This window comes from Poecilia mexicana, unplaced genomic scaffold (assembly GCF_051168715.1).
Source record: "Poecilia mexicana isolate PSO_F unplaced genomic scaffold, ASM5116871v1 scaffold_18, whole genome shotgun sequence".
NCBI classification, from domain to species: domain Eukaryota; kingdom Metazoa; phylum Chordata; class Actinopteri; order Cyprinodontiformes; family Poeciliidae; genus Poecilia; species Poecilia mexicana.
This window is the reverse complement of record NW_028263387.1, coordinates 19,874,068-19,901,957: the sequence shown is the minus strand read 5'-3', so window position 1 is coordinate 19,901,957 and position 27,890 is coordinate 19,874,068. Positions and strand designations below refer to the sequence as shown.

The 27,890-nt window shown below is 40.1% G+C and overlaps 1 protein-coding gene and 1 non-coding gene across 3 annotated transcripts in view; both read left to right on the top strand.

Annotated features, from left to right (window-relative positions):
* The first annotated feature begins 485 nt into the window (after nt 1-485).
* The window catches only part of dnah2 (dynein, axonemal, heavy chain 2), a 62,704-nt gene continuing 35,299 nt past the window's right edge, over nt 486-27,890 (top strand). Inside the window, exons 1-38 of one of the 2 annotated variants that reach the window (XM_088015468.1) lie at nt 486-518; nt 593-757; nt 1,837-2,068; nt 2,161-2,271; nt 2,483-2,721; nt 3,062-3,253; nt 7,797-7,954; nt 8,313-8,400; nt 9,112-9,317; nt 11,964-12,093; nt 12,228-12,410; nt 12,488-12,702; nt 13,682-13,828; nt 13,943-14,099; nt 14,429-14,538; nt 14,667-14,796; nt 15,812-16,000; nt 16,600-16,744; nt 17,056-17,248; nt 17,359-17,559; nt 17,721-17,877; nt 18,738-18,912; nt 19,132-19,295; nt 19,496-19,657; nt 20,199-20,302; nt 21,652-21,808; nt 22,348-22,430; nt 22,956-23,136; nt 23,291-23,429; nt 24,233-24,450; nt 24,662-24,754; nt 24,842-24,967; nt 25,098-25,208; nt 25,284-25,478; nt 26,474-26,580; nt 26,835-27,024; nt 27,123-27,303; nt 27,396-27,523. In XM_088015468.1, coding sequence (XP_087871594.1) covers nt 486-518; nt 593-757; nt 1,837-2,068; nt 2,161-2,271; nt 2,483-2,721; nt 3,062-3,253; nt 7,797-7,954; nt 8,313-8,400; nt 9,112-9,317; nt 11,964-12,093; nt 12,228-12,410; nt 12,488-12,702; nt 13,682-13,828; nt 13,943-14,099; nt 14,429-14,538; nt 14,667-14,796; nt 15,812-16,000; nt 16,600-16,744; nt 17,056-17,248; nt 17,359-17,559; nt 17,721-17,877; nt 18,738-18,912; nt 19,132-19,295; nt 19,496-19,657; nt 20,199-20,302; nt 21,652-21,808; nt 22,348-22,430; nt 22,956-23,136; nt 23,291-23,429; nt 24,233-24,450; nt 24,662-24,754; nt 24,842-24,967; nt 25,098-25,208; nt 25,284-25,478; nt 26,474-26,580; nt 26,835-27,024; nt 27,123-27,303; nt 27,396-27,523 — 5,895 coding nt within the window. Of the gene's footprint in view, nt 519-592; nt 758-1,836; nt 2,069-2,160; nt 2,272-2,482; nt 2,722-3,061; nt 3,254-7,796; nt 7,955-8,312; nt 8,401-9,111; nt 9,318-11,963; nt 12,094-12,227; nt 12,417-12,487; nt 12,703-13,681; nt 13,829-13,942; nt 14,100-14,428; nt 14,539-14,666; nt 14,797-15,811; nt 16,001-16,599; nt 16,745-17,055; nt 17,249-17,358; nt 17,560-17,720; nt 17,878-18,737; nt 18,913-19,131; nt 19,296-19,495; nt 19,658-20,198; nt 20,303-21,651; nt 21,809-22,347; nt 22,431-22,955; nt 23,137-23,290; nt 23,430-24,232; nt 24,451-24,661; nt 24,755-24,841; nt 24,968-25,097; nt 25,209-25,283; nt 25,479-26,473; nt 26,581-26,834; nt 27,025-27,122; nt 27,304-27,395; nt 27,524-27,890 lie in introns of both variants that reach the window. The other variant, XM_088015469.1, reaches the window with a different exon arrangement.
* On the top strand, nt 6,088-6,160 carry trnav-uac (transfer RNA valine (anticodon UAC)). The gene has a single exon. It is a non-coding gene; the product is annotated as a tRNA-Val (tRNA).

The following is a 27,890-nucleotide window of genomic DNA, read 5'->3' as shown; positions in this document are numbered from 1 at the left end:
TGAGAAGCACCGTTTGGGAGTGTATAAGAGTCGGCTCTTTTGTTTTGAGAACCGAGCCAAATGATCCGGATCTTGAAAAGAAGCTGGAATGCCCATGACTACCGGGGAGTTCGGCGGTTACTCGTTTCCATGACGACACCCTGACACACTGAGAGTGGCTCAGGTTTAAATGGAGGAAAAAGAAGAAACAAATGCGATGAAGTTATATGCATAACGCGTAAACTAGCTTTTTAAAAGTTTTTTATGGTTTATGAGAACAACCGAAAGCTACTAAGGTAACTTAAGCATTTATAACCTGCTGAACGCTGAAAATATTAGAAGTTACGTTGAAACCACTGAACTTTTACGTTTCCTGAACCTTTATGTAAGCTAACTGTAATTCATTAGCTATTCGATAAGCTCCAACTATTAATATAAACGTCGATAGAAAAGGCTGTCGTAGTTACCCTGATGTCAAAGGATAACGCTTAATAAGAAGCAACAACATGGAAGAAGATTACATTAAAAACATCCGTCAGGTAAAGCTCAATTAATAATCACAATTCACGTTATATTTGAACAGAATCACCTTGTTTTTTTTTTCCCTTTCTAGATGCTCATGAGCTGTGTGTCTATTTCTGGAGTCACTGAGATGACATGGACAGAGGAGAACATGGAGACCCTCGATAAGTTTATTGTGGACACTTCCATTGGATCTGTAGTGGTCTATATGCACAGATCAAACGTGCTTCAGGTGGATTTCAGAACGCCGCCACTGGTTAGTTTCCCTTTATTATCATCTTCATGAGATTGGCAAAGAAAAACAGTGTCTTCAGTAATACAGACTGTTACAGGAGGTCCCTCTTTTTTTCTCTCTCTTTTTTGTACTTGTCATGTAAATTAGTTACAACTTTTGCATTTTCCTTTAGGATTAATAAATAAATTATCAAAAAACTGATGACTTATTTATGCTAATGTATTTTTAGGAATGGCATTATTAGATAGGTGTTTAACTGCTTTTTGGAGATACAGGATCTCTTACTGACTCACATTAGGATTGATATTAGTCTTCATAATTTTTGAAGGAAGGACCTTCAGATAACAAAAAGCAAGATTAAATCTAATAAGAATATTCCTTCAACCTCCTGTTAAAACAGTTTTGGCCCAATCCACCTATAGCTTTGCCTCCTTAGACATTGAGGTTTGCATGATCAACATTTAGTTAAATAATTCAATTTATGAAAGACATAGCAGAGATTAAAATAAAATACATTTGTTTTTGCAAAGCTCTTCCTACAATGGCATTGAAGTCACCTTGAAGGATGAACTTTGACTGGGCCATTTTAACACTTGATTGTTGTCTTTTTCAGCCAATCTGCTCTAGAGTTGCCGCCGTGACTGGTATTGTTGTCATGTTGGATAGATAGTCTCACCTTTGACTTTCAGATTCTTTAAATTAATCCAGATCGTCACACCTCCACTCCCTCTGGTCCCAAGCTTTTGAGGTTCTCAGTGTTACACAGCCTGAGATTCAAGTTAATTTGCTGGGGCATCAACTTCGGGAGATATTATGTGCTGTCTTAAATATTCCTCACTTACAAATGTTCTCACTTTAGAACGAGTGATTTTAAGTTATTCTGATAACATTCGCGTAGCCATTCCCAAATTGATGGTCTGCTACGATTGCTTCTTCAAGTTCCTCGCTGAGGTCATTCTGGTAGCCCACATCGTAATTCTGTGTATTTTTTCATTCGTCTGTCATCCTTATTAATATTTGCACTCTGTGTTTTATAGTTGACCATTATTTGCCGTTTCTCTTCATGCTCTGCATCTGAACATTTTTCCAATTTTGTACAGGGGGAGGTGATTGAGGAGCTATTCTACATCACCCGAACGCCAGGAGCCGTAATCACAGAGGAGAACTTTGATTTTGTGGTACAGTTCGACACGATGAGGGACGACCCCCTCCGGGTGCTGCTGGAGGACATGATCTGCTTGCATTCCATTCCAGTTGCCTACAGCAGCTACAAGAAGAAGGTTAAGGATGAATATACCAGGGACATGCAGTACTTCATCTCTTCCCTTAATGGTGAGAGAAAAAAAAGTGTTTTTTTGTTTGTTTTGTTTTTCTCTCTACATAGTCGGTACCAGTGTTTTTCACATGTTTCTGTTCTGGAGCAGATGACTTGTATACGAAGGTAGAAAGAACAGTTCTGTACATCCCAGTGGAAGGCCTACTGTGCTCTGCTGAGGAAGCCAGCAAGGACAAGAAGCTGGTGAACAGGATGGAGAGTGAGTTTAAGGTTTGAACGTAGTTCATGTGGGAATGTTGGCGAAAAGCAGCTTTTCACACTCATCTGCGGTAGTAACTCACACGAAAAGCTCGACACAATCCACAACTGAGATGCTGTGTTGTTAAACTTACCTGCATCTCTTCTGGAAGTCTGTAGACCCCCGCCCCCCATTTCCTGTTTTCTGACTCACCTATTACCCTCTGCTCCAGTTATGATAATCCACTGGACGGATCAGATCAGAGAGTTACTGAACATCCAAGAAAACGTGGACAAGAGGGAACAGAGCGGCCCGCTGCAGGAGATTGAGTTCTGGAAGAGTCTCTCCACCAAGCTGTTGGAGATCAGCAATCAGCTGCAGAAGCCAGGCATCAAACACATCCAGAAGATCGTGTATCTGGCCAAGTCCTTATACCTGCAGCGCTTTCAAGAACTCGCCGCAGAACTACAGGTGAAACTGTTTTCCAGGTAGTTGATGGAAAAGTTTGCCTGGTCTTTATTTGCATTGGATAGAAAAATGTACAAGCTATTTCTTTCTCTAACATTGGACAACCAAGAAACCACGTTTCATTATCTAATTATCTAATTAGGTCATTCGATGATGTCCTAATGCTGAGGGTCATTATCCATTTGGAAGACTATTTTTCAGTGGGACAACTTGAGTAGTTTAGGTTTACAAAATAAAAGAATGTGTCCTTTGAGAACCATAGCGAGTTAAAATGTCTTGCTAATGTTATTAAAGACAGAAAGAAGTAATAACCATCACCTCTCCATAATATCCTTCTGCCTAGGAATGCTCGGTGCAGGCGGAGTCAAACCTGACCTTCCTGTCCATCCTTAAGAAGCCCTGTGAAGAGCTTTCCCATCTCAGGCCAAAACAAATTGCTTCAAAGCTGCGACACATTGTGGTTCTCATTCGAATCATCTGGGTCAACTCACCCTCCTACAACAGCAACGAGAAAATCACCGGGCTCTTCTGCCAGGTACGCGGCGGACGGACACCTCTAATTTCCTCCATGTGTGCTGGCGGCTTGGCTGAAATCTGCCAATGATAAAACCAAATTCAACTTTCAGCCAAAATTCAGAGAGTTTTATTTGATGCGATCTTCCAAGTTGGCTGAACGTTGAATATTCCTAAAGTCGGTTTGGAGCCAAAAATCTTCAGGTTCTTGCTAAAATGATGATGATGTGAAAGGATTTTATTTTTCATTTTTATATTGGGGACACATGGTCCAGTCTACCTTTGTTACTGTGTAGTTGTTATCTGCACAGTAACAGTCATAATGTACATAACGTAAGTCTCAAACCAAAGAAAATTTCCTCAACAAGATATTCCTTGTACAGGCATTCACACTTGGGTATTGCGCTCTATCTACAGACATTGTTGTTCCTGCTAATATATTTGTCTTACAGTAAAATAATGCAACATGTTGGTCGCATTAAAGACATTAAAGGTGCCAAATGTTAATTGCTTACTTCTGTTTTATTTCTGGCAGAAAAACCAAGTACCAAGGATATGTAGACTTTTTATATTCTCTGTAATTATCATTGCTAACTTTGACCAACATGTTAGGATCTAAAACTCACTTTAGAACACATGTGTCAAAATCAAGGACCGCGGGCCACATGTGGCCCGCCATGTCATTTTATGTGGCCCCCCCAGCATTTTATAGGCCGATGATTGACGTAAAATAGGTTTTGAGCACGAATTGACTACAAACTACATCTCCCACAATGCATTCCGATTGTTACCAGCCAACATTACGGCTTCTCGCCACTAGAGAGCAGCAGAGTCACCTCAAGCTGCTTATTGATTTTCCCAGCGAATAAAACTGAGACATTAACAAGCTAACATCAAAACGTCCAAGAAAAGAAAAATCGATTTACAAGTAAGACTGAATGAAGATGTGTGAGTTGGTGTCAGGGCGGCAGGTCGCGCTAGACTTTTTTTGTTATCCGTTATCTTGACCGACAACATAAAAAAAAATCGGTCATGTACTATTTTTATCCGTGAAATTACAATCATATTAACATCGGCTACTTAGTCAATATTCACCGTGAATCCTGATCCCATCACAGATTAAGCAGATAAATGTATCTACATTTTTCTCCATAGTGACAAAAACCACTGACTGAGGCCCCAATAACTTAATAAATTAAATAAAGCGACTTCACTTAAATTAGCATCACTTCACCCGCTGGGGTCTGAACGCACTTCCTCCTGGTTCCCATCTGCAGAAAAATCTGCGCTATCAGTCAGTTGGATCTGTCTGATCCAAACAGATCAACTGAACTCTGTGAGTGTTTTATCCTGTGCGGTCCGGTGTGCGCTTTTACCAGGATTATTTCTTTCTTTCCTGGGTTACGTGAACCCAGAAGGCTCCATTTGTTAAATCTGCTGGGTGAGTTACTTCCAGCGGTTTCTACTTCTTCGCAGCGGCGGAGCCGCGGACAGCGCATGTTGCAGTCTAATTAACTTTTGCATTTCCATTTATTTCCTCAAGATAAACTGCCGGCTCCTCAAATGGATTAACACAACTTTGCATTCATTCTCTTTAGTTTTCTCTGGTCTGTAATGGAGACTTGAATTCAACCAAAGATTTGTAATGTGCTTCCCAACCATTTTTTATTTGACATCTTCAATACATTTTTTGATCCCAGGCTTCCTTTATGGACTGAACAGACACCATTATACAGTTTGAACTGTTGATTTTATTGTAGAACCATTTTTAATTGATTTTTGAACCATTTTTAGTTTTGAGGTGTTGATTTTATTTTTGAACCATTTTTAATTTTGAAGTATTGATTTTATTTTTGAACCATTTTTTATTTTGAGGTGTTGATTTTATTTTTGAACCATTTTTATTTGCAAGCATTGATTTTATTTTTGAACCACTTTTAATTTTGAAGTATTGATTTTATTTTTGAACCATTTTTAATTTTGAAGTATTGATTGTCTGAAGGACCTTAGACACAAAGTGACCAGTACGGGATTTGAACCGACAACCTCAGCATTACCAGCACGGTGCTCTAACCTGCCGAGCTAACTCACCTACCTTACAAACTGTTAAGTTTCCATGGATTTAAGAAGAACTTACATGATCTTACCACAATGAAGATTTGATAAAAGTGCTTATATTCTAATGTTTTTCAAAACAACATACATAATATTTTATTTTCCAGAGATTTTGTATTTTGAAGTGTTATTATTTTTGAACCATTTTTAATTTTCAAGTGATTGTATTTCAGAGATATTTTTTATTTTAATGTGTTAATTTTATTTTTGAACCATCTTTTATTTGTAAGTATTGATTTTATTTTTTAGCCATTTAGCCAAGTCTATGTAGAACCATTTGTCTCTGCTAATGACATATTCAATACAATTTTTTGATCCCAGGCTGTTTATGGACTGTAATGTGAAATTAGGCACAAGTATAAGTCTGAGTTTGTTCAAGTTACTGTGCTCTCTGAGAGGATCTGTAAGTATTTGACATTGTTCCATGCCCATCATTGACGTTAGTCTCTAACAAATTTTGGATCATCTACCAGGAACACTGCAAAGAGCACGAGTTTCTGTAGTGCAGTGGTTATCACATTTGCTTTACATGCAAAAAGTCTCTGGTTCAAAACCAGACAGAAACAGATTTAGTATGTTCTATTCATCACAGGTGTTTACTAAAGGTCAACAAGGCTCTGTGGTGTCATGGTCTGTACTCTGAATCCAGGCATCTGAGTGCAAGCCTCAGTTGAAATTTTTGTGTTGCATCTCACATCATCAACTTTGGAACCTCAAACTGAAACAAAGCAGAGCAGTTCAGTTTCTGTAGTGTAGTGGTTATCATGTTTGCTTTACACGCAAAAGGTCTCTGGTTCAAAACCAGACAGAAACAGATTTTGCATGTTCTATTCATCACAGGTGTTTACTAAAGGTCAACAAGGGTTCTGTGGTATCATGGTCTGTACTCTGAATCCAGGCATCTGAGTGCAAACCTCAGTTGAAATTTTCATGCGTTGCATCTCACATTATCAACTTTGGAACCTCAAACTGAAACAAAGCAGAGAAGTTCAGTTCCTGTAGTGTAGTGGTTATCATGTTTGCTTTACACGCAAAAGGTCTCTGGTTCGAAACCAGACAGAAACAGATTTTGTAGGTTATGCATCTCTTGGGGTGCAGTGAGACAACAAGAGCCTTCCTCTTTCGTGATGGTTAATTTGTCAATCGACTTCAATGTTGGCTTCTTTGAAATCGAAGCTACCAATTGGCAGTTCTATGGCGTAATGCACATGTGTCAAACTCAAGGCCCGTGTGCCACATGTGGCCCTCCAGCATTTTATAGGCTGATGATTGACTTAAAATAGATTTTGAGCACGAATTGACTACAAACTACATTTCAACCAAAGGTTTGTAATGCGCTTCCTAACCAGACGCTCCAAAGCGTCCGGTCCATAACTCTGTCAGCTCCCGGTCAGAAAGACGCATTTAATTCAGAGACCATGAGATGATATTCAGAAAGGATTTTTTTAATTAATTGATTTCAGTTGCCTCTGAGACTAAATCTTTGCGTAAAGTCTATAATGTCTGCCCATGTGACTTGTTTTTATTATTTGTTTGCTTACCTTTAAACACTGATTTAAATATTGTAATTTTTAAACTGAGCATCCATGGAAACTCAAATGTAATATTTAAAACTTCAGTACATAAAATCAGTTATTTAACAATATGAGGTGTTTAATTTATTTTTAACATTGTATTTTATACATTTATGCTAGAGGTGCCCAAGTCTAGTTTTCCAGAGCTACCATCTGCAACTTTAGATGCATTCCTTCTCTAACACAACTGGACCATTGACTCATTATAAGCCTCTACAGAACTGAATGAGGGAAGTCAACCTTTTGTCTGGGGTGTTTTAGCAGGGATGCACTCCTGATTTGTACCGTCAATGTGGCCCGTTGAGGGGGGCCAATATGCTGAAGTGGCCCTCGGTGAAATTGAGTTTGACATTCCTGCTTTAGAATGTGGACAAACATTTTTTGACCCAACTGAGCCCCACTGTATGGAGGACCAAAGGGGACAAAATTCAATCAATACAATGCATCAAATAAAATCATTGTTCAATCAATTATCAGTATCTACTTTTATAAGTTTTCACTTTTAGTGACCTAGTTGCATATTTAATAAATTGTCTTCTAAATGAATTATATTTATTGATTTAATTGTACATTTAATATGTACTTATCTGTTTAATTTTGTCCGTTTTGACACTCCGTACCATTATGGGTGGGTGTGGACATTATACATGCAGTTTAAATGTAAATTATATGTAGCATAAACTCTTTTCAGCTTTCTATTTTCAGTCAACAGTGTCCCATAATTGGATGTAATTAACTGCACAAGTAAAAAAAAAAAAAATCATGTAATTATGTTTTTTTTTTGTTTTGTTTTGTTTTTTTCATCAAAAGAATAAAAACTCAACCCTGTCTAAGAACACTTAAGGTGACAAATGTTTGTGTTCTGCAAACTTTCAGATGAGTAACGAGATCATCCGTCTGTGTAGTGAAAACATCTCTCTGGACGATATCTTCGAGGGCCAGTTGTCGTCCAGCAAGCGAATCCTCGACGACTGCATCCAGTGTTGCACGTCCTGGAAGGACACTTACATGCATGTCTCAAAGCTTCATCACAAGTAGGTCAAAAAGTAGCCTCTCTGCTGAATTTCTGAAACGTTCTCAGAGGCCAATGTGGTTGGAAGTATTTCGTTATGTGGATATTGTAAACGACTGCAGTAAAAAATGATTGAAAAATTAAGAGGTTGGACGCATTTAGGATTTATTTACACTTGAAACTGGCTTTTCTGTTTATTTTTGTTTTTATTTCTGCCCATGTTAAGTACAGATAGTGAACATGCACATCACTTTCTGTACATACTTCCTGTCTTAACCAGGAAACTCTTAGAAGAGTCTTTAAAGTTGAACAGTTTGCATTTGAAAGTATCTGCAGTTTATCTGTGGTGTAGCAGTCTACTTCTGCTTCTCTCCTGGCAGGTATTCTCACAAAGGCTGGGTTCTGGACAAAACAAAGTTTTTCGTGGGGATTGATGCCTTCATTTTGAGGCTCAGAAACCTCCTTGAGGTCAGTTTATCTTTGTTTGATTGTTTTGTTTTTGTTTGTTTTTTTGTGCTGGTTTCGCTGAGTCATCGTTTCAGAATGATTTGAAGTAACCTCAGAAAACGGCAACTGTAGCCAGAATCAGAAATCCATCTGACTAAATTCTGGGAGAAATTGAGAATTACTGCTCCCTGTGTACCGGCAGCAAGAAAATATATTCCAGTGAAACAACTGCAGCTAGCTAAGGTTAACCCTGTAAGTTAACCTTAACCTTAACCTTAACGCAGTGCCGGCGATCCAACCAGATTTGCTTTACTGTAATTCCGCCACACTTTGCGCGCTATCTGAAAAGTTCCAAAGGTTTCTGAAAGGGGAGACGTTGCGCTTTCCAGCCAATCTCGGGTTATTCCTGTAATTTCACCCCCACCGTAGCAGGGAGTGAAATTAATCTGAGGGTCACTCTTTTAATAGCAAATTGCGAAAATAATTTGCTAGATATTGAAAGTTCCAGTTGTTATGGAAAAATGGGCAAATATATATTTACTCAGGACATTTAAAAAACTGCGTACAATTAAAATACGCAAAAATATCCAGGTGGAGATTTTAAATTTAGGACACGAAGGGTTTTAAGCAGTGCTGTTGTTGTTATTTGCAGCATTGTTTTATTCATGACAACCCCTTCTTGCATTGTACTTATTGTTTATTGCTTTTGTATGTATTCCCATAATCCATCAGATCTGTGACTGCCAGTACCAGTTTGCCCGTTGGGAGGATGGCGAGCAGAGAGACATGCCCTGCTTCAGAGGCAGCGCCGGACCAGAGCTGACCCGCAACCTGCTGAAGATAGAGACCAGTTTCCAACAAGGACTGCAGAACCTGCAGACCTTTGGCAAGGGGATCCTTGATGTCCATCATCCCACGTGGAGTAAGGAGTTCAGCAGGTTGGTATGCCTCCGTTATTGCGTTCAGTTTAGAGCAAAACCTGTTGCTAGAGATGAACGTTACAGCTAGACTTCTTTGTTTTTGTTTCTTGATGAGTCATTTAGTCTTATTAGTTTTTCAAGCTGTTAGAGTAAGAACCCCCATCGGTTTGGACTATTCCAGAAGTTCAGTGTCATGTATAATTCAAATGTCATGAACAGATCAGATTTAAAGGAGGTGGAGGAGATTTTTATGTACATTGAGCTTTATATGATGCTTTATTGTTTCTCCCGCATCAAAAACATACTTGAAGTTTTGCTTTGATCCTTTCATGGATGGTTGAGAAATCCTTGGGTCTCTCTGGCAGCCATTGGCAGGTACCTTAACACCTGCTCAGACAAAGCGCTGCTGTTTTACCCAAAGCCCCTCCTTGGAGCTGTAGTACCTAGCCGAACTTCCGCCTCACAGAGCACTCCTTCCCTCACCTCCACATTCAGCTCCTCTAGACTAGCGGCAGCAGCAGTTAGTAATCACCTGGCATAGCTGCGCGCCTGCTGAGCTCCTAAGAACAGTTGTAAACAGCATCATGGAGAAAAACTGAGATGATGGCGTGCTGAAAGCAAAGAGTGAAAAAGGGTAGAAACCTGTTAAAGAAACAGACGGTCATTTCAAGACAGTGATGCAAAAAAAATTTTATAACCACCTATGGTAACAGTTACTTAATTGTGCTGTAAAATCAAAATACTGGTAATCTACCAGGCATTTATCTTTATGTAATTTAATTATTACTTAACTTCCAGAAGCTACATTTAGATAACTGATTTTAGATGACAAATATTTTAGACTATTCTTTTATTGTATAAGTTTAAAGGTCTTCTCCCAGAATTTTTAACACCAACAAATTGAATGAACACATCAATAAAGTTTTGATTAGTTGAAACATAAGTTTGTCCAAAACAGATTTTTATTGTATTGTAGGCAATTGGCTTTTGGTAATATCAACAATTTTATTTTATTTTTTGCTTGTTTTGTTGAAAATATGCCAAAAATGTTACTTTTGTCAGATCATTAAAGAATAGTGTGAACGTACAAGAGCCGATCAGTATCTGTCACAGCAACACCTCTGCTTTCTGCGTCGACTCTGGTTTAGGTTAAAAAAAAATGCTCCATAAATCTATATTTAGCAGACTAACACATTACAACTCCAATTACCAATGTAAATAATCCTTCATATTTTCCTTGACATGAACATTAGGTTGGAGGGGTCAGACACGGAGCCGCATTAGCAGGAAGAAAACACAGCAGTGCTGGCTCTTAATGGCTCCGGCTAATGGCTGTTATCGAGTTAATTAGTTTACAATCTCTTCATTCAGTCTTATTGAAATAAACAATGAAGGGCAATAATAACTCTCAGCCCATTCCTGTCAGATCCATAGTCATCAAGGAGAGATTGTAAATACCACTACTGCTCCATGTGACTTATCTGTGTTGCTTGTTTACATTAGTGTGCATATATGGAATATGCTTAAATATACCAGTCGTTTCACTAAACAACTGAAAAATGCAACTAAATTTACTACAATTGACCTTTTACTTTTAAAGAAAGTAAAAGGAAAATAATAGAAAACTTGATTGACAATAATACATAAATGCAGTGAAGTGATGATGGCAAAGTAAAGTAAAAGGCACTTAGCTTATGCTATATGGATATAGAGATATCTCAAGGTAAACATGAGCCATGAAAGATTTAGGGTGCATTCAGACCATCTCTGCTTAGTTGCTTTAATCAAACTGTGATTCATTCGTTTGGAAAGTCCGGTTTGTTTGAGAAGATGTGAATGTGCAATCAAATCAAATGTGCAATTTTTTGTGGACCAAAAAAAGCAAACTCTGGTCTGCCTAAAAACCCACATCTCGGTATGGTTAAAGTCATCTTTAATGCATGTGTGAATTCCAAGCAGACTGGATACCACTACAAAAGCAAAAGGCAGACTAAACCACATGGCATTCTGGGTAAATACAACCTAAATCATAATATGAATGTAGCACTTGTAGGACAAAAGGCTCATGGAAGAGAAATCCTACAACTGCTAAAATCCGACGCCACTCCAGTTTTGTTTACATGTCCTGAAGAGGGAGGTTGTGCTCATGTCTTCTTCAGAGGTTTTCATGTCGTTTCCTTTAGTGGTTTTTGGTGCAGCGCCACCATGTGTGGGGAGGGGAACACGTTGCTCAAAGGGTTTGGTTCACTTGGTAGTGCAGTGTGAAAGCAAACCTGCACCAGCTGAAAATGCAACAGATGTTGCAACTTTGGTCCTCAATCTATCAGACTATCAAGTGTGAAAACACACTTAAGCTCTGTGAACCAGCTGTGAAAATATGACATTTAAAAAAAAAGAACTACCATTGCTTTCCTCTCGTGACTCAAATTATTTCTGATTTTTGAATGTTTAACTTCGCAAACAGCCCCCACACATCATTTCTCCCTTTAGATTGCTGCAGCATTTTTACATTTTAATTTTGGGGCTTCGGGATAGCAAAGAACCAAAACAGCTCAGCTCAGAAGTAAAAATGATTGGAGTGGATGTTCTGCACCACTCTGCTACAGGTTGACTTGGTGTTGTTGTTCATGTCTACCTTTATGTGATGGTTTGCTGTTTTATTAGGTTTTGTACATTTGTAAAGGATCTGGAAATGATGACCCAGGAGTTGATGAACTCAGCTTTCCGGACCGTGAACACAGTTCAGGAAGGAGTCAGGCTGCTGGACATTTTCAGTCCTATGTCCACGCGCAAGGTGTTTTGACGAACACTCGCATTTCACGACATCTTCATTTTTACCCCACAGAAACCCTTTTAAATTCCCATCCTTAGCCTTTCCAGTTTGTTCTCTCTGACGTTCTCTTCTCATGTTGATCTGCGCCGTCACAGGCCATACGGCGCACAATGGAGGAGAAGTCAGAGGAAGTGTACCGCATCTTTAGCAAAGAGCTTCACGTGGTGAAGGAGACAGCGGAGCAGAAGGGTCGCTGTTATCCTGATCACATACCACAAATTGTGGGGCAGGTCATGTGGGCCAAAGCTCTCAAGCAGCGCCTAGAAAAACCCATGCAGGTATATGTATCCGTCTCTCTTTTGCTCCGAAATTGAGTAAAAATCCATTTCTTACCGTTACTCGTGATCTCTTCCAGATCCTTCACAAGTGCTCCTTTATGCCGGAATCTCAGAGCCGCAAAGACATCATTTTTACCTTTGGGCAGACGAACCACATCCTGGAGGAGATGGTGAGGAAAAGCTTCTTTGAATGGACCCAGAACTTGGATGGACAGTACCTGAAGAAACTGCAGCAGACTCTCTTGGTGCGCCTCAAGGGCACTCCCTCCAGGCTGGAAATCAATTTCGACAAGTAGGTCAAAATCAGAAAAACAGAAAGAAGAAGTCGTGAATTGAGTTTGTGCCTCTGGGTTTGTTTGAGTGTCTTTGGTTATAGGCAGTTTGGCTTGAAAAATGAAATTCATCTAAGAGCATCAATGTTAGACACAAACACTGAAAAACTTACCATTTTCACAAAAATATAAAATTCATTGTAATTAAAAAAAAAACAATCTGGAAATGTAATACTTTACGTGTCAAATACCATAGACACCAACTTACTCAAAGTTTATGGGTATCATTAAATGACTTAAAGATTAGAATGGAGTATTTTCTCAGTAGGAATGAGGTGCTTTCTAGCATATCTTTACTAAAACCACATGTTTGATTAGTTGAGTTTAATGTCAAGAAGCTCAACCTTAGGCTCCGTTCACACAGCAGGCAAATGAGACTCCAAATTGATTTTCTCGCCCGCATGCGATCCTCATCCGATACTTTATGACAGTCTGAACGGCCCATTTTCTGTTTTTCAACCCCCCGGCCCCAGCTCCAAAATGCGGGTTGCTTTCGGGTTGCAAACCTTTCACATGGAAACCTGATTGCGGTGATCTGTAATTAGTAGTATAAACCACCATTTAAAAAGAAGAATATAGGATTTCGGCAAAATAAAAAAATTAAAAAAAATGGAATTGAGCATTTAAACTTTTTTCAACAGACCAACTGAAAGTCCCAGACCAGTTAGAGCGATCGTAGTACTGAAATATATCTTAATTGGCTGCTTTGCAATTGCCAGCCAATAGTGTGTCAGGTAGCATGGAGGCTAGGTATTTTAGCTTACCCAGCTGCATTTTCTTTTGAATATTTAAATGTCCTCTCTGGATAAACCCATAATTAGTCTGTTTTATAACATTGAGCTGGCAAAACACGGATCAGAACCACAATCAGTGGTTTCATGAAGATTTGTCTCCCCATAACTAATGAAAATACTTTATGTCAAACGCTGTTTGATCCAGCAACCTGCTGAGGCTGTTTTCTGAGATCCAGTACTGGGACCGAATGAAGTTTGAGATCCCACAGATTGTGTCCGACATGTACCAGAGCAGGGAGGAGATCCGGCTCCTCCGGGAGAGAGTGCTGCTGCTCATCAGGAACTACAACAGGTCTCATCTACACTTCCTTCAACTGTAGATCACAGTACACCCACCTTCAAGTTACCTATAAACCATTCAACTTTTTTGTTTTGTAATTTCTGCAGTGTTGTTTTTTGTTGTCAGGATTGTTGGAATGCTCTCTCGTGAAGAGCTGCGCCTGTTCCGGGAGCGGGTCCGTTTCCTTGACAAGAAGGTGGAGCCCGGCATGACCAAGTTGCTCTGGTTGTCCCAAGGAGCTTCGAACCACTTCATCAACGATTCCCTTATCCACATTGACAAGGTTTGACACGAACCTGCTAGTGCTCTCTCTGTAGCGTTTGAATACAGTGGAGCCTCGGTATTCATGGAGGACAGGCACCACGACTGTTGGCAAATTGCTACAATCCACCAATACTAGAGACATCCACTAAAAACACTTTAAACTGCCTGTTTCAACAGTTCTAACACTGAATGTACCTTAATGTACCTCAACACACAATGGAAATTGTCTACCATAGAAACTAATATTCACAGCCTTCCTTTTTTTCTGCTCTTGGGATTACAGCCTGCTTTGATTTCTTTAATAAAGCGGACGCCTCCTTCTTTTCTCTCTTTCCGTTACCTCTCCAGGTGCAGTCTGTCATTGATGGTTACAAAGTTTCCAATCTGTCCATCTCCAACCTCTGTAGGCAGATCAGTGAAACTTTGCTGGTTAAAATAGATGGGAAGACAGTGTACAGGTAATAAGTTCTGATTTCTTTCTTTGTTGTGTCACTATGATGGCACACCAACCAAACACGAAATCTTTAAGCAACGAATCAGCTGACTGGTTCTGTCATTCTCCCCTCCCGCCCCTTCTGTTGGCCAGAAACCTGGAATTTGAGGATGACCAGAACGCTCACCAGCAGAGCCGTCTCAAAGTGCTGCGCTCGGTACACCAGGAAATCGTTAACATCATGACTCAGATTCACACCATCTTTGCCGGCGATGGAGCTGAGGTTGGAACTTTGTTTTTTGTGCTTTTATATGCTTCAAAATCACTTGCTGAAGTATTAAGTGTGCTTTTTTAAAAAAATATTATTTAACAAATATGTTAAAAAAAAAGTGCTATGCAAAGGAAAGAGAATTGGCCCAGATCTAGACTGCCTTTCAAAAGTATTTACATCCTTGAACTTTTTGCACTTTTTGTCACATTACGGCCTCAAACCTTATTGCATTTTATTCAGATTTTACAAAATAATTCGGAATTGTAATGTGAAAGGACAAACTGCACCTTTTTCCCCCTCTCCTAAGTCAGTACTGTCTATGACATCTTTTTCTGCAGTTTCAGAGACAAGTGTTCACTGATTTATATCAGTTAGATTCTTGAGACAAATTCCTGTCCATGTTTCTTCACACAGTCAGATTTTGTAGAAACCATGTATGAGCGTAATTTTTTTTCAAGTCTTGGCACAAATTCTTAAATGCATTTAGATCTGCACTTTGACTGGACCACTTCATCTGATTAATATGCTTAAATCTAAACCTTTGCTGTATGTTTTGGGTCCTTGTTGTACTGAAAATTGAACTTCCACCCCAGCTTTAAGTCTTTTGCGGCTTCTAACAGATTTTTTTTTCCGTCCATCATTAACTCAAGCCAGATATGCTATGTTTTCTTTGTTGTAGCATGTTACAGATACCCGACGTTCTTCCAACAATGGTCTTCTTATTGCAATTCTTCAAATAACTCATAATATCTAATCTAATATCTGTGCCATGCATAGTTAGCACCTGGCCTGTCAACAGATTCTTCCATCTCAGCAGTGGCTCTCTGCAGCTCATCCAGAGTTGATACAGGATCTCTTTGAGTAAAGGGCTAGCCAACAAGTGGTATAAATACCTTTGCAAGGCTCTGTATAAATAGATCTAAATAAATGTGTCAAAGATAAATTTTCCTTTTCCTCACAGAAGATAATTTGCTGTCCACAAATGTGTACTTTGTAAAACCAAAAAACTTGAGCTCCGATGTTGTAGGTCCAGGCACATTGGGAGAAGTATTCAGAGAAGGTGGACCACATAGTGGAAGAGGCATTCCGGCTTAACATCAGGGACTCCATGAAGAAACTAAGCAGAGCCATCACCGGGGATAACAAGACATCGCCCAGTCCGCTGTTCAAAGTGCTGGTGCTTCTGCGGCAGGCGACTCCTCAAAGCGTGCCAAAGGTAACGCAGACTCACGCCGCCTTTTAAAACTACTGTGATGCTGTAAGCTAGAGATTTCTCTTCAAACAGGCCAACATCCACAATGAATGTTATAAGAAAAATCACATTTTTTTAAAGGGACCGTATTATGTGAAGTTAGAGTGTTATTCCTTCATCCAAAATGCATGTTTGAAAATTCTTTTAATCTGGCAACCTTTCTGCTGTGCAAAACGTTTCAGAGAGAGCAGGAGTTTCTTAAAGAGACAGAGACCCAATTTCAAGGAGCTAAATTATAAAGTCCAATTTTCTTTAAGTAATATTTGATGTGTACAATATTTTTATGACAACTGAAGGTTGCTTGATTGTGCTGTAAAATGGCACTCTGTGGTTGTTAAACACATAATATTGACCTTTAAATCGATAAGAACAGAACAAACAGAAATTCAGGCACTTGGGTAGATCTCTCCTGGAGCTAGCAGTTCTGGGCAATGTGTGAGGTCTAAGGTGATCCTAAATTTAAATGTAAATATAAAAGAGGTTTTGTAATGCTTAATTTGTATTTTAAATAATCTCCTTCCTGTGTAATCCAGTTCGTTTTTTGTTGTTGTTGTTGTTTACAGCTGGAGTTCTCGCCGTCTCTGCAGAAGCTTGGACAGATTGTGAACATTTTGCCTCAGTTAATCAAAATCATCTCTGAATTTAAGCGTCTCCCCGAGCTTCTCTCCGACAAAGAGTCTCTGGCTCTCCCCATATACGTCAGCATAGGTTGGAAACAAATATATATCATAGCGTACACCTGCTTTAGTGCTTTTTCATATTTTGTCACGTTAACACTTCATTATTCTTGACTTTATTGGATGTAGCAACATAAATGAGCGCACAATTGTGAAGTCAAATAAATATCTCAAAAGTGTGGCGTACATTTTTTGTATGCTTACCCCTAAATAAAATGCATTGGCCTCCCTTATGGTTGTAGCATGACAAAATATAGAAAAGTTAAAAGGATTTAAATATTTTCATAAGAAGCTGAATGATTTTTATCATCCTCCCCATTTCGATTCTGTTTGATCACTCAGAGCGAGACGAAAGGATTATTAAGACCCAGGCTGCAATTATGGCAGGGATGTCAGCCAATGCCAGGCAACTGGAGGCCTATTTGAAGAGCTGGGGCAAATACAGGCCCATCTGGGAGAACATCAAAGACTACATTATACAACGTTACAGGACAGCCAACACTTCAGTATCGACTTTTGATGCAGATATACAAAGGTATGCGATTCCTCTGTTTCTGTTGGAGGAGTTTCTGCAAATACATTCAGTGTGTTTTGCAAAGACATGGTTGACTAGGATCACAAACAGTGTTCCTGTGGTCCTCCCAGATACACTGAGAACGCCAGCAGTATTCAACAGGAAGAGACGATCATCTCCATACAGTTTGTGATGCTGGACTGTTCGCCGCTCAAGTCCACCCTGGTGCAACACTGCGACGAGTGGCAGAAGAAGTTAACACAGCTTCTCAGCGAGATAGCAAGCACTTGTCTAAAAGAACTTTACGACTCAATGCAAAGCAATGCTGATAGGTGTGCAGCCATTTCTTATCATACATCAAATCTTATTTATATGATAAAAGTGCACAGCTAGGACCAGTTCTCTGACATAAAGGAGTCCAGTGAATAAATGAAATTCTGGAAGAATATGGGGGAAATCCTTGAGTTTAATAATCGTCGTTGTTTATGTTCAGGTTGATGAAACCGCCGCAGACCCTTGAAGAGCTAAGTGATAGCCTGACTCTCCTAGCGAATCTCAATAGCAATTTGGCCAACACAGAAGCTCAGATTCCTCTCATCCATGAACGATTTGCCATCCTCGACAAATATGAAGTCGAAGTGGAGCACAGCGTAAGTATGCCACTTCTTAACAATGCCTAGAAATGTATTCAAGGTACAGGAGTACATTTTCAATAGGCAAAAGTTAACACTGCTTAAAATGGTTAATATATATGTATATATTTTTAAGAAATAACAGCTAGAAGCTTTATTACCACAGAAGAAGTTACAGTATTGTATTGTCACACATCTTTGCCAAGTATGTTACATTACCTAAAACATTCCTTGTTTTTTCTTGGGTACTGAGCCTCCTACCTCTTACTGATGTGTCACACCAGTGTAAATAGATAATTAGTTGTTTAATATTAACTTTCAGGTTTTATTCTCATAGTATATCAGTTAAAATTTGCTGAGAGATCATGCTAACGTTTCTAACATTTTCCCTATGTTACAATCTAGCTAAACAGTGGTAGCTGGCGGGCAGAAATTAGGTTAGAAAGCTTTTTGGTATCTTTGTAGCTTCTGAAAAAGCCTTTTCATATGGTTGCCCAGAAAGGTCAACAAAATGTGGTAGCCCCAACACACCACCTACAGCCACAACAACCAAAAGTACAAAGGAAGCTATGCTGAAACAGAATTTATGCAACAGTGGAAGCTATGGTTAAGTTGCTAGCGATACTTCAGCTTAGCATAGCTTCCGTTTTAGCACAGCTTCTGGTTTAACACAGCTTCTGGTTTCCATTCTCTTCAAGATATTAGTATAAAGATTAGACATCAAAATATTACCAGTTCTATAGAAATAACTGAATGCTTACGCTAATTCTTTACATGATGTGTTAAATCTATTTCAGTGTTCGGTTCTCCTATCAGTGATGTGATTCTGAAGAAACGAATCATGGCTTTAATCTGTTGTGTCTTATTTGCGCCTGCAGGTTCAGGTCATGCGAGAGGAACTGAATGACAAGTGGATTTGGTTTCAGCAGGTGTTGATTAACAGCGACACCACGCTGTCGAAAGACAAAGAAAAGTTTAAAACCGGCCTCGTCCGTTCCTTTGAGGAACTCAAGAAGAAGATCGACGTTACCTTTCAGGAGTTCAGCGCCAAAGGTTACACATACATGTTTTACCATCAACTGGTCTAATTCCACATCGGCCCTAATTGTTTGGAAGCTAGTTACATTCACTGGACAAAATATAGTCAATTCAGTAAACCTTGCACACATTTGTGTATATGCTTTTAGTTATAGTTATAGTTATCATAAGTAAGTGTCTATGTGTGTGTTTGTGTAAATCTTAATATGCTTAACGCTACATTTGCTTGTCCAGGTCCTTTTCAGAGCTTGTTAAGCTTTGAAGTAGCAATGAAGCAAATAGAAGAATATCGTGGCCAACTGGAGGCTCTAATACAAGAGCAAAACACCATCATCAGTGGGCTGGCATTCTTCAGAATCGATCAACCTCCCTGTAAATTCATCATGGCGATGGAAAAGGTCTGAAGTTGCTCTTGGCTCTAACAGTTACATCAGCATTCAGTAATACAAATGGTCATTGTAAAAAAAAAAAAATTTAAACGGATCAATAATTTTCCTTAGTTGTTCCTGAAGTTGTTTAATGTTTTTTTTGTTGTTGTTGTTTTTTTATTACGGGTCACTTGTGTCTGACGACTTTGTGCCTCCGCGCCCCTTTCCAGGACATGGATCAGCTCCAGGAGGTGTGGGAAATCTCTCACGAATGGGACGAAAGCTGGGAAAACTGGAAGGTTCTTCACCTGTCACAGCTGCAGACGCGGACCATGGAGGAAACGGCACTGGAGATGTACAAGAGACTTCGCGCCCTTCAGAGAGATCTCAAGGTTAGTTGTGCTGGGCAGGATGATCAGCTCAGGCATTATATAGATCAGTTTTGTCTGTTTAGGTTTCATTTTTGAAAAAAAAAAAAAAAAAGATTACCGGTATAATCCAATGCTTTCCCAGTTACAGACACAGTGAAGCCTCTGCACAGCGTAGTACTTCCTCTACCGTGTTTCACGATAAGAACGGTATTATTTGGGTTATAAACTCCCCCTTCCTTTCTCCAATCACACGTTGGAGTCTCTTGGCAGTTGTTCCAAGGTTTTTAGACACATTTCTTTCTGGTTTCCTTTCCAGAGATTTGGGAATGTTTAACTTCCTGATGTAGAAAATAATTCAGTTTCATGGGGTTATTATTTAGTCATGTGCTGTTCATAGCAGGTCAACAAACGCCAAAGCTACAGCATGTCCGAAAGAGCCAATTTACATTGCAATGAATCTCATACCACAAACTGGGCATCTGCCTTAAAGTAGTTAATCCTATTGACTTCAATCCCAGCTGCGCTAGACAACAACATCGTCTTTTGTGTGTTTTTACTGCAGGGTAAAGATTGGGAGATAGTTTCTTCCTCCAGGGTGAAGCTTGAAAAGTTCAAGCACATCATCCCCCTCATTACTGATCTGAGGAATCCAGCCCTGAGAGACAGGTAACGGTTAAAACGATCTCGCTACGCTTGCAGTCCAAAACTACAGCATGTCCGAACGAGTGTTGTGTCTTCGTTACACGTGTTTGTTATGGTCTGGTGCCTTTCAGACGAGCTCGTCAACTAACTCTTCTGACTCTTTGTCAGTTTTGAGGCTTATTTCTTATTTCTCTAGGGGCTGTGCAGACCGTTGTAGCATCTGTCCTCAATAGGAAAAAAATGGTCTCACAATTATGTGCATAATTCCTACAGTAAACTCCTAGCAGATTTGTATTTTAACATACTAATAACCCTAAAAGGGTTTGTAGGAGTCCTTAGGATGTAACTGATCCAGTTTGCTGGGTCTTGAACGTGAACCCTGTTATCTTTATCAACCAACTAAAATCAACCAATTGTCATACAATTATATCCATATATTGCTATGTAAACATATTTTTCCTGTCATAAGAAGTCATAAGTCTGAACCTTTAAAACATGGTTGTTTTAAAGGTACTGAGGATACTGAGAGAGAATAATGTAACTAACAGTAGCAGCATAAAAACAGTACAGAAGACGATGAGGGACAAAATTTGGAATTTTGACTTGAATCCGAATTCTGAAAAATTAAGTCAAAATTCTGACTTTTGACTTAATTTGGTTGAAATTGAGAAAAAAAAATCAAAATTCTGAACTTAAAGTCAGAATTCTTCCTTTTTTAAAGTCAGTTCAGGCGATTAAATGTCAGAATGAACATTCTGACATTTAATTTAAAAATGTCAGAATTCGAGTATTACGAGTATTATGACCAGACTAAGACTTACTTTTTTTTATTACGGGAATAAAGTCCTATGATGTTAAAGTTGAAATTAAACGAGAATGAAGTCATAATATTAGGAGAATGAAGAAGTAATTCAATGGGAACTCCTAAACAAAACTAATTTAAAAATAAAATAAATGTCGAGCAACTTGTGAAGGTATACTCAGTTTCACAAATAAATACTTTAATACATCAGCATCAAATTACTATCAGTTTCAGGACTTTGAAATGATTGTGCAAACGACTGTGTGTGTTTGAAGTAAGAACCAAACGGATTTGTCAGTCTGGTCCCGTCAGATATTTGTAACTCGATTGAAGGTTTTTTTGTAATTTTGCGTCTTCTTTCTGGTAATATCACATCGTTATTCTGTTAAGGTTACGACTTTATTTTCACTTTTCGGAAAAGCCTGAATTCTGAGAAAAAAGTCAGAATTCTTTTTTTCTCTCTCGTAAAGCACTAAATTGTAAATATAAAGTAAACACATGTAAGTAAACAGATGTATATATTTTTGGCCCTTTAGGTAGAATTTGAACCTTGTTTTGTTTGTTGTTTCAGACACTGGAACCAGATCTGTGAGGATCTAGAGCGCACATTTGACCACACCAACCCTGACTTCACCCTGGAGAAGATCATCTCTCTGAACCTGGATCATTACGCTTCGGTCATTTCGGAGATCTCTGGAGCTGCCAGCAAGGAGCTCTCCATAGAACAGGTCCGGATCTGACGTCTTGTTGATTCTTCATCTTACTTTGCTCTGGGATAATGTTAGGGAAGATTCTGAAAATGCAGCAGAGCGACTCTCCTCCACTCCGGCTTCAACTCTGGCAGCTCAAACTTTGCCGTCTTAGTCCTGCCAGCGGCCCCCTCTCCCCCGTCTCCCTGCCTCACTCTAAACCCCTCCGAGGTTACATCAGAGCAGCGTTACAGCCAAGTTTGTGCACATTGAAGTGTGGAGCAATTAGCATATACAGTTGCCATGCAATTAGCACCTCATTTGTGAAATCAGCCAGTAATTGTTCATTCAGAAACTGGGATTCGATTCAAGGAGCTCTGAGTGAGGAAGAGCCTGAAAGGGGCAGTCGTTCGATGCTTTTAAACTACAAAACCCTAAAAAAAAATGTTATATGTTAATGCACCATTACGGTCTAGTAGTATTTCTAAGACATTCTCCAGGCATAAATATTAGAAAATTATTCTATTGCAACTTTATTTCTGGTCTGTTTGCATTGGAGTTTGCGTTTGTTCTTTCAGGGTCTGATCAATGTCAAGAAGACATGGGATGAAGTATACCTGGAAATCGCGCCGTACAAAGAGGAGGGCCACTACCGGCTGAGGTGAGGCGGGTTTCAATGTCAAGCAGAGGAACAGTTTCAAAAGGTTACAAATATTGCCACATTTAACGTGGCTCAATAGTTGATGCCGCTGCGTAGAGCCTGCAGGTGGCAGATTAAAATTTTTCTGTCTAAAAAAAAGAATTTTACCATCAAACGCACTCATCAATGGGCAGCCATCATTTTGATCCTTTCCAACCTAGTTTTAAAACGACAGCGCCGTCAGCCGATTTACAAAGCTTTGAGATGCAATGCGGTGACGCTGTTTTATACAGAATAACAATGAATCGGCCTTTAACAGGTTTGTTTTAACCTTAACCTCAAGTACAAAAAAAAACCTAAACTGATTCCACGCTGACAGCAGGGAAACAATAAATTGCAGAGCAAGCCCTTTTGTTTTCAAACACCCACAGGAATCAAAAGTATTCATTGTAACGTGAGCATACGATGGCCTTTCACACCGGTTGGCCTTCCAGGATTGATGCGTCAACTTAATCGTCACCATTCGTGTTCTCTCGTCCTCCTCAGAGGGAGTGAAGACGTCTTCCAGACGCTGGACGATAACCAGGTCATTTTGTCCACGATGAAGGCATCCCGCTTTGTTAAAGCCTTCGAGCGAGAGGTGGACCAATGGGAACGCCAGCTCACCCACGTGATGGACGTCATCGACATGATCCTCTCCGTGCAGCGAAACTGGATTTACTTGGAAGTACACAACTTACCTTGCCTCATTCATTGTTTATGCGTTTTACATACCAGCACCAGAAAGCTACATTTCACACACAAGTCTTTAAGCCGAAACAAGCGCTGTTCTCTTTCTCTGTTCCAACCAATTGTTTTCTTCTATTTTTCCCCCCACTCAGAACATTTTCCAAGGAAAGGACATCAGGGAGCAGCTTCCTAACGAGTGCACCGAGTTCGCGGGCGTCAGTCGCAACTGGAAGACCATAATGGAGCGTCTCCACGAGAATCCCAACGCCCTGCAGGGAACGCATCATCCCGGTACGACCGCAGAGTTCATGTTTCTGTCTTTAGAATATACTTTATACAATGCATTGCAACCTGGCTGGGTCACCCCAATATTATTAGAGTGTACATTTGGCAATAAGAATAGATTTTTTAATGGAGTTGTTTTGGATTCAGGTTGGTTGTTTTAAATCCTTTGGGATTATGAAAATTATTTCTACACCAATAAATGGCTGGACAAAGAGAATAACATTTTTTAGAGAATTTTTATTCCCATCATTATGGCCAAATGGCCTGTCTTGGAACATTTGCTGCATGTCTTCCCTTTCTCACTCCTAAAAAAATTATTAATACCTTTGAGTTAAACGGAGGTTCGGTTATGGGTTTGATTTAAAGCAACCCCTGAAACACGGTGCTTCCTTGCATGACTTCAGACAGATTTGTTTACCTCCACATGTTTGGTAAAAATTTCCAGATGCCTAAATATTCATGTATCTGTTGAAAACATTTTGAACAAGTGTAAAGAACAGGAGGGCCACCAGCCATTATATAAGTCGCTGTGTGTCACAGGAACACAGTTCCAGCAAAATGTTATGAGAAGCTTGAGAAAGGAAACCTGGAACATTTGACCCAAGTCATACAGCTGCAAATGTGTGTCTGTCCAATCCTGAGGAAACGGACAATATCTAATCAAATTATGGAATATTTCTTATGTTGGCTTTCTATTATAAAATAGTATTTGATAAATCCTAACTTAAAGTATCAGCATTTAATTTGAAGATTCTGTCATTTAATCAAATCATCAGTTGTGACATTTCCTTGTCCGCTCTTTCTTTTAGGCTTGCTACAGACTCTGAATGACATGAGCTTCAAGCTGGAAGAAATCCTGAGGGCCCTGGACATGTATCTGGAGACCAAGAGGCAGATCTTCCCAAGGTTTTATTTTCTGTCAAACGACGACGTGCTGGAGATCCTGGGCCAGTCTCAGAACCCCGAAGCCATGCAGCCTCACATGAAGAAATGTTTCGACAACATCAAGAGCCTCCGGCTCGACAAGGTGCACAGCTTATTTCATAAATGTGATGGCATAGAACAGACTTTTTCTTCACATTCTTGGGCGTTTGTTCTGGCAGCAGGTTTTTGGAGGGTGCTTATTGATTTCTATAATATTTCAAAACCACAGTCTACCCACGATAAATTCATATCAAAATGATTCTCTCTCTTTTTAATGCAGAAACTGCTCTTGTTTCCCTTCGTATGTTTCACAGACAGGTAAAGTTACAAGAGCTGATGGGATGTTTTCAGCTGACGGCGAGTTCATTTTGTTCAACAAGCCCCAGCAGCTGGACAAACCAGTGGAGGTGAACGCAGCCGGGTTCAGTCATTAGAATCTGCTGTTTGGGTTTCTTGTAGTGGCACACCTGGTGATATTCATTGTCCAACCTTAGATTTGGCTCTGCGATATTGAGAGGCTCATGCAGAGTACTCTGAAGGCACACCTGAACGACTGCCTTCTTGATATGAAAAAGATAACGGGAACAAGGGAGAAATGGGTCAAAGACTGGCCAGGACAGGTGAGTTTATGTCGAGCCTCTTTCAGCCTGTCCTTCTGCAGCTTCAGCTCTCGTACCTCTGATTAACAGCAGGCTTTAGAATCTCCCGTCAAGCATCCAACGCTTTAAACAAGTTTCCTTCCCGTCTCAGATTGTAATTACAGCGAGCCAGATCAAGTGGACGAGCGAGGTCACCAGAGCTCTCGTCATCAGCAAGGAGAGAGGGAACAAATCCTCCCTAAAGTCACTGAAGAAGAAACAGGTGTCGTGCGACACCAAATTTAGGCTTTGCAGATACTTTGCACACGTCTCACCTGAATGTTTGCGCCTTCCTCAGGTCGCTATGCTGCAAAGCTACTCAGACATGATACGCCAGGAACTCCCAAAAATCCTGCGTCTGAAGGTGGTGGCGCTCGTCACGGTGGAGGTTCACGCTCGGGACGTTATCGATAAGCTGGCCAAGACCGGCTGCAGCGACATCAACGCGTTCGAGTGGCTCTGCCAGTTGCGGCTGTACTGGGAAAAGGACAAGGTGAGACAAGAAGAAGCTTTTCTTCCGAGTCTCCTGGTTTTCAAGTCACGTTTCTTAGCCTGTTGCTTTTGCTGTTGTATTTTCTGACTAGCACAAGAAAGTTTAAATAGCATTATCTTCAGTTAGGTCAATTATATAATTTCCCTAAGTAGAAAGTCAAGAAATGTGGGGGTAAAAGCAGTACAAATCAAACTACTCCAAAGAATGATGGTGACATTTGAAACGGTAAATAAATAAAAAAAAGAAAAGTCTCCAACTCCAGTTAAGTTCATAAAGTTATGATTTATATGCGAGTCATGCAGTGAGGAGGAGGAAGTCAGGAGAAATGATCACTAGCCTGGAGACGTAACAAACTGGCACTCTATGGAGAGACCTAAAAGCTCTCTGTGGCAATAATTGTCAACCATAAACAGTTTGGTAAGATAGATGTAATTTTATCTACCTCAAAGAGCACCCTTCCTCACGCAGCTCCTTAAGACTAGCAGCAGCAGCAGTTATTCAATTTCCAGGTGTCAAATTGATGTTTGATATGGACAACATTTTTATAACAACTGAATGTAACAAAGTTACTTGACTGTTCTATAAAATGGCACTATGTGCCTGAAAATACATAATACCTCCCCTTAACTACCTCAAGCAACATCTGGTTGAATGAAGAAAACAGATCTCAAGATTTCTATATTTGTAGTTGGAACAATCGATTTCTGTAAAAATTGTTTCACTAGGTATACGTTTGGCCTGTAACGTTCCAGTTTGCTGGAAAAAAAAATAAAAAAATGGGTAGCTCTTCATCACCAGAGGCAGGATGTGGTGCATGACATGGCAGGTTGAAAAATGTAAGGTTTCACTTACAAGACTCATGAAGTTTGGGAATAAGTAAGCAAGCGGCCCGTGTAACCACTCCACCTCTACCAAACATGGAGTGGCAGAGTTATCATATGTGCTGAGACAGAGTGAGGAAACGTGAATTTAAATGTGTGTGTTTTCACTCTCAGATTGAGTCGAACGAATGCATCATCCGGCAGACCAACACGCAGTTCAAATACGGCTACGAGTACCTGGGAAACTCTGGACGGCTGGTCATCACTCCACTCACTGACAGGTCACCGTTAACGTCACACCCGTAACACAGTCGGCTAGAATGAGCCTCGGAAGGCTTGCAGTTAGATTGGTGTCTTTTCTTGTTGTAAGCCATCATCACTTTCATTGTTACAATGCAACGATGCAACATGAAACAGACAAAATAGTCTCGTGCTTAAATTTTGACATCCCAGCAGGTTGCACTTCTCCTGTTTTGTGTTCTGTGGAGCTTCTCTGTGTCTTGCGTTGTAAATGTCAGCGTTTGCCCGTGTCCAGGTGTTACATGACTCTGACCACGGCTCTCCATCTCCACCGGGGCGGCTCTCCGAAAGGCCCAGCCGGCACAGGGAAGACGGAGACCGTCAAGGACTTGGGCAAATCCCTGGGCATGTACGTCATTGTCGTGAACTGCTCTGAAGGACTGGATTACAAATCAATGGGTCGCATGTTCTCCGGCCTGGCTCAGGTCAGGGAAATTTAAAAATCCGCTCGTAAGTCGTAGTTTTGTAAAAAGTTGAGATTGTAGCGGGGGAAGTAAGCTTTGTTTCCGTTGGCTCTGAGCAGACGGGTGCGTGGGGATGCTTCGACGAGTTCAACCGCATCAACATCGAGGTGCTGTCAGTGGTCGCCCAGCAGATTCTTTCCATCCTGTCTGCCCTCTCAGCTGGGAAGGCTCGGTTCCAGTTTGAAGGGCATAATATCCGTCTGGTCCCAACCTGTGGCATCTTCATCACCATGAATCCCGGTAGGTCTGCAGAACAGTCGGGATTGTACTTGTTTGAGACTTCTCTGCCTAGCAGAGGAATAAAACCTTTTTTACTTCTTTGCCGTTTTTAGGGTATGCTGGTCGCACCGAGCTTCCTGACAACCTGAAGTCCATGTTCAGACCCATCTCCATGGTGGTGCCGGACTCTACTCTGATCGCTGAAATCCTGCTGTTTGGAGAAGGCTTTGACAACTGTAAGGTACTGTACTTATGTGATTCTAAAAACTGTAGGGAAATTGCGTTAAACACCATTTCAGCTACGTTTTTGCCCGTCTTTTGTACGATCTTTACCGTCTCATTAGCAAAGTAAATAGCACTATTTGTGTCCTGTCAGCGCAAACAAACCTACTAGATTCAGAAGGCGACATTCGTTCTGTCAGGTTACAGTGGCTACATTAACTGCGTTCCCAATGACCATACAATTGCCGAGTTTGACATTTTGAAAACAAATTAGCTTAATTTCACAAATGAATTAGCTTAAGTTGTTTTCCAAGTGGAGGGGTGGGGGAATCAACTTTTTCCAGGGCAAAATTAATCGAAGCTGAACATAGACACCAACATCGGTA